The sequence below is a fragment of the Chiloscyllium plagiosum genome, chromosome 17 (genome assembly GCF_004010195.1).
Source record: "Chiloscyllium plagiosum isolate BGI_BamShark_2017 chromosome 17, ASM401019v2, whole genome shotgun sequence".
Taxonomy (NCBI): domain Eukaryota; kingdom Metazoa; phylum Chordata; class Chondrichthyes; order Orectolobiformes; family Hemiscylliidae; genus Chiloscyllium; species Chiloscyllium plagiosum.
Window position 1 is genome coordinate 54976697 of NC_057726.1, and position 6000 is coordinate 54982696.

General features: G+C 44.5%; 1 protein-coding gene across 2 annotated transcripts in view; it reads right to left on the reverse strand.

Annotated features, from left to right (window-relative positions):
• LOC122558493 (ADP-ribosylation factor-like 2 binding protein) overlaps positions 1-6000 on the reverse strand; it is a 29173-nt gene extending 23173 nt beyond the window's left edge. Inside the window, exon 1 of one of the 2 annotated variants that reach the window (XM_043707137.1) lies at positions 5760-5995. In XM_043707137.1, the coding sequence (XP_043563072.1) occupies positions 5760-5778 (19 nt within the window). In that variant the 5' untranslated portion in view covers positions 5779-5995. Of the gene's footprint in view, positions 1-5759 lie in introns of both variants that reach the window. The other variant, XM_043707139.1, reaches the window with a different exon arrangement.

A 6000-nucleotide genomic window follows, 5' to 3' on the forward strand; every position in this document is an offset into this window, starting at 1 on the left:
CATGGCTGACGGGCATTTCAACGCCACTTACCCGCAACTCTCCCCGCAGCCCTTAATTCCTTGCAAGATCAAGAATTTATCAATCTCTGTCTTGAAGACATTTAATGTCCTGGTCTTCACTGAGCTCCGTGGCAAAGAATTCCACAGGCCCACCACTCTCTGGCTGAAGAAATGTCTCATTTCCGTTCTAAATTGACCCCCTCTAATTCTAAGGCTGTGCCCACAGGTCCTAGTATCCCTACCTAATGGAAACAAATTCCCAGTGTCCACCCTTTCTAAGCCATGCATTATCTTGTAAGTTTCTATAAGATCGTCCCTCAATTTTCTAAACTCTTAACAAATACAATCCCAGGATTCTCAGCCGTTCATCGTATGTTAGGCCTACCATGCAAGGGATCTTGACATAAATGACAACATTTAATTTGCTTTCTTAACCAAGGACTCAACCTGCAAGTCAACCTTTAGAGAATCCTGGACTAGCACGCCCAGATTCCTTTGTACTTTGGCGTTCATCGAATGTTAGGCCTACCATGCAAGGGATCATCCGTGTGAATCTCCCTGGACACATCCAGTACCGGTATGTCCTTCCTGAGGTGTGGGGCCCAGAATTGGACAGAGTATTCTAAATGGGGCCTAATTAGAGCTTTATAAAGTCTCAGTCGCACATCGTTGCTTTTACATTCCAACTGTCTTGAGATAAATGACAACGTTTTATTTGCTTTCTTAATCAAGGACTCAACCTGCAAGTCAACCTTTAGAGAATCCTGGACTAGCACACCCAGATTCCTTTGTACTTTGGCTTTATGAAATTTGTCACTGTTTAGAAAATAGTCCATACTTGTATTTTTTTTTCCAAAGTGCAAGACCTCACATTTGCTCACGTTGAATTTCAGCCATTCCTTGGACCACTTTCCTAAACTGTCTAAATCTTTCTGCAGCCTCCCCACCTCCTCAGAACTACCTGCCTGTCTGCCTAACTTCATATCATTTACTAGAACTTTACTAGAATGCCCCCAGTCCCTTCATCCAGATCATTAATATATAAAGTGAACAGCTGCAGCCCCAACACTGAACCCTGTGGGACACCGCTTGTCACTCGCTGCCATTCTGAAAAAGAACCTTTTATCCCAACTCTCTGCCTTCTGTCAGACAGCCAATCCTTAATCCATGCCAGTAGCTCACCTCGAACACCATGGGCCCTCACTGTACTCAGCAGCCTCCAATGAGGCACCTTATCAAATACCTTTTGGAAGTCTAGGTAGATAACATCCACTGGGTTTCCCTGGTCTAACCTACTTGTAACCTCTTCAAAGAACTCTCATAGGTTTGTCAGGCATGACCTCCCCTTAATAAATCCTTGCTGACTTGTTCTAATCTGACCCTACACTTCCAAGAATTTAGAAATCTCATCCTTAACGATGGATTCTAGAATTTTACCAACAACTGAGGTTAGGCTAATCGGTCTATAATTTTCCATCTTTTCTCTTGATCCTTTCTTGAACAAGGGGTTACAACAGCGATTTTCCAATCACTTGGGACTTTACCTGACTCCAGTGATTTTTGAAAGATTACAACCAATGCCTCCGCTATTTCATCAGCGACTTCCCTCAGAACTCTAAGATGTAGTCCATCAGGGTCAGGAGATTTATCAATTTTTAGACTTTTTAGCTTTTCTACCGCTTTCTCTTTTGTAATGGTTACCATACTCAACTCTACACCTTGACTCTCCTTAATTGTTGGGATATTACTCATGTCTTCCATTGTGAAGACTGACACAAAGTATTTATTAAGCTCTTCAACTATTTCCTTATCTCTCATTACTAGCCTTCCTGCATCAATTTGGAGCCGCCCAATTTCTACTTCTGCCTCTCGTTTGTTTCTTATGTATTGAAAGAAACTTTTATTGTCATTTCTAATATTATTGGCTAGCTTACCTTCATTTTGATCCTCTCCTTCCTTATTTCTCTCTTTAATATCCTCTGTTTGTTTTTGTAGTCTTCCCAATCTTCTGATTTCCTAGTGCTCTTGGCCACTTCATAGGCTCTCTCTTTTTCTGTAACACATTTCCTGACTTCCTTTGTCAGCCAAGGATGTCGAATACACACCCCACCACACTCCCCCAGATAATCTTTTTTTTCTTTGGGATGAACCTCTGTACTGTGTCCTCAATCAGACCCAGAAACTCCTGCCATTGTTGCTCTACTGTCTTCCCCAATAGGCTCTGCTTCCAGTCGATTTTCGTCAGTTCCTCTCTCATGCCCCTGTAATGATCTTTATTTAACTGTAACACCATTACATCGGATTTTGCCTTCTCTTTTCAAACTGCAGAGTGAACTCTACCATATTATAATCGCTGCCTCTGAAGTGTTCCCTTACTTTAAGATCTTTTATAAAGTGGGCGGCACGGTGGCACAGTGGTTAGCACTGCTGCCTCACAGCGCCAGAGACCCGGGTTCAATTCCCGCCTCAGGCGATTCTCTGTGTGGAGATTGCACATTCTCCCTGTGTCTGTGTGGGTTTCCTCCGGGTGCTCCGGTTTCTTCTCACAATCCAAAAATGTGCAGGTTAGGAGAATTGGCTGTGCTAAATTGCCTGTAGTGTTAGGTGAAGGAATAAATGTAGGAATATGGGTCTGGGTGGTATATGCTTCGGCAGGTCGGTGTGGACTTGTTGGGCTGAAGGGCCTGTTTCCATGCTGTAAGTAATCTAATAAAGTCTGGCTCATTACATAGCACTAAGTCCAGAATAACCTGCTCCCTTGTGGGCTCCATCACAAGCTGTTCCAAAAAGCCATCCTGTCAGCATTCCATGAATTCCTTTTCTTTGGATCCACCGGCAATGTTATTCACCCATTTGCATATTGAAGTCCCCCATGATTACCGTGACCGTGCCTTTTTGATATGCCCTATTTATTTCCTGGTACATCTTGTGCTCCTGGTCCTAATTACTGCTGGGAGGTCTGTACATAACTCCCATTATGGTTTTTATGCCTTTGTGGTTCAACTCCACCCACAAAGACTCCACATCATCTGACCCTATGTCATTCAGTGCCATAGGTTTAATTTCATTCTTTGAGGAGAAAGTGAGGTCTGCAGATGCTGGAGATCAGAGCTGGAAATGTGTTGCTGGAAAAGCGCAGCAGGTCAGGCAGCATCCAGGGAACAGGAGAATGACTTGGGGGGTGCAGTGAGAGAGGGACTCACTGAAATCTTTGTAGAAGAAGGGCTTATGCCCGAAACGTCGATTCTACTGTTCCCTGGATGCTGCCTGACCTGCTGCGCTTTTCCAGCAACACATTTCCAGCCTTAATTTCATTCTTAGCTAACAAGGCAACCCCGCCCCCTTCTGCCCACCTCCCTGTCTTTTGTAAATCCTTGGATGTTTAACTGCCAGTCCTGAACCCCCTGCAACCACGTCTCTGTGATGCCTACGCCATCATAATCATTCACGATGATTTGTGCTATTAACTCAAAATACTTTGTTATGAATACTACGAGCATTCAGGTAAAGCATCATAATGCTAATTTTCTTATCCTCATGATTTCCATCACCTCTAGTAGTATGTGCTAAGTTATTCTTCCTTTTTGCTTCATTCCTAGTCTGCCTTGAACTTAAACCCTGCACACATGCTAACCTGCTAACCTTTCTACTTGACTCTATACTCCCTGTTGCTTTCCCTTTCCCCTCCCATGACTCAAGTTCAAAATACATCACTCCAACACAACTCTATTTTGCCCTATGACCAAGATTCTATGTTAATGTGTTACCAAATACTCTAAAGGGAGTTATTTTCACCAGCATATAAAAATTGACTGGATGCTGCTGGAAACACACCTAAACTGTGAATTCACCATAGCTAACTGGGTACTTCTATGTCACATTTGATAAGTGTAACAGCAAAAAGCCTCTCTCACCTTAAACTATGACCTCTAGTTTAAGACTCCCCTACCCTACGAAAAAGACCTTGGCCGTTCCCCCTATCCATGTCCCTCATGATTATATAAATCTCTATAAGGTCATGACTCAGCCTTCAACACTCCAGGGGAAAAAAAAACAGTCTATTCAGGTTCTCCCTTTCACTCAAACCCTTCAATCCGAGCAACATCTTTGTGTAAAGGGACCTAAGGGGCAACTATTTCACACAGAGGGTAGTGCATATATGGAATGAGCTGCCAGAGGAAGTGGTGGAGGCAGGCACAATTACATTTAAAAGGCATCTGGATGGGTATATGAACAGGAAGGGATTAGAACAAATGGGAGTGGATTGATTTAGAACATAGATCGGCATATCCCTCTAAACAACGTTTAATTGTTGTAATTGTGTCTATGCCCCTTCATGATTTTATAAACCTCTATAAGGTCAACCCGCAGACTCCAAAGCTCCAGAGAAAAGAGCTTCTAACTCTCCTTATAACTCAAACACTCCAACTCTGGCAACATCCTTGTAAATATTTTCTGCACGCTTTCAAGTTCCACATCATCTTCCCTATAACAGGGAGACCAGAATTGAACACTGTATTCCAAAAGTGGCCTAACCAATGTCCTGTACAGATGCAACATGACATTTCAACTCCAAACTCAATGCACTGACTAATAAAAGCAAGCTTACCAAGTGTCTTTTTCACTATTCTGTCTACCTGTGACTCCACTTTCAAGGAACTATTGACCTGCATCCTAAGATCTCCTGATTTGCCTTACCAAAACGTAACATCTAACATTTATCTAAGTTAAACTCTGTCTGCCACTTCTCATTCCATCGGTCCATCTGATCAATGTCCCATTGAGATAACCTTCTTTACTGCCTACTGCACCACCAATTTTAGTGTCTGCTGCAAACTTAGCAACCATTCCTCCTATAATCACATCCAAATCATTTAGATAAATGACGAAAAGCAGTGAACCTAGCACCGATCCTTGAGGCACACCGTTGGTTACAGGCCCCTCCAGTTCGAAAAACAATCCTCCACGTACCCCCCCTGTCTACTACCTATAAGCCAATATTGAATCCCATTGGCTAACTCTTCATGTGTTCCATGCTTACCTTGCTAACCACTTTACCATATGGAACTTTGTGAAATGTCTTGCTGAAGTCCACACAATGTCCAGCGGCCTACTTTCATAAACCTTGCCACTTCTTCAAAAAACTCAAATCAGGTTGGTGAGACACAATTTCTCACGCACAAAGCCAAGTTGACAATCCACAATTAGTCCTTGGCTTTCCAAATACATGTAAATCCTGCCCCTCAGAATCCCTTCCACCAACTTACCGACTGGTGACATCAGACTCACCGGTTTATGGTTCCCTGACTTCTCACTGGACCTGAGGTGTTAACTTTAATTTCTCTCCCTGGATGCTGCCAGATCTGCTGGGGATTCCCTGCAATTTCTGTTATTGTGCACCCTCCAATCCCCAAGTCTGTCACCTGGTGAGCTGCAACCTTCCTCTTACCTTACCCCCTCCCCAATCTGTTGCCTGGTAATCTCCAAGATCCTGTACTCCCTCACCCCAGTCTCTCCAGGATCCCTCCCTCCCCCAGTATCTCTCACCCGGTGATCTCCAGGATCCCCCTCCCCCAGTATCTCTCTCACCTGGTGATCTCCAGGATTCCCCCTCCCCCAGTATCTCTCTCACCCAGAGATCTCCAGGAACCCCCCTCCCCCAGGATCTCTCTCACCTGGTGATCTCCAGGATCCCCCCTCCCCCAGTATCTCTCACCTGGTGATCTCCAGGATCCCCCCTCCCCCAGTATCTTTCTCACCTGGTGATCTCCAGGCCATTATTGGAGGCCTCCTCCTCTCTCCACAGTAACGGAAGTAAGTGGTCCCACCGCAGAACCGTCCCCCGCTGCAAACAGCGGCGCCACCGCAGGTTCCTGGCTTGACTGTGGGGAAATAAAAAACAGGGGCAGAGCGCGATGATCTCGAATAGGGTTTAGCGAAACGATTACGCTCCGTTACCCAACTCCAACCGACTTTTGGATAATTTACCCCCAGTCCCAG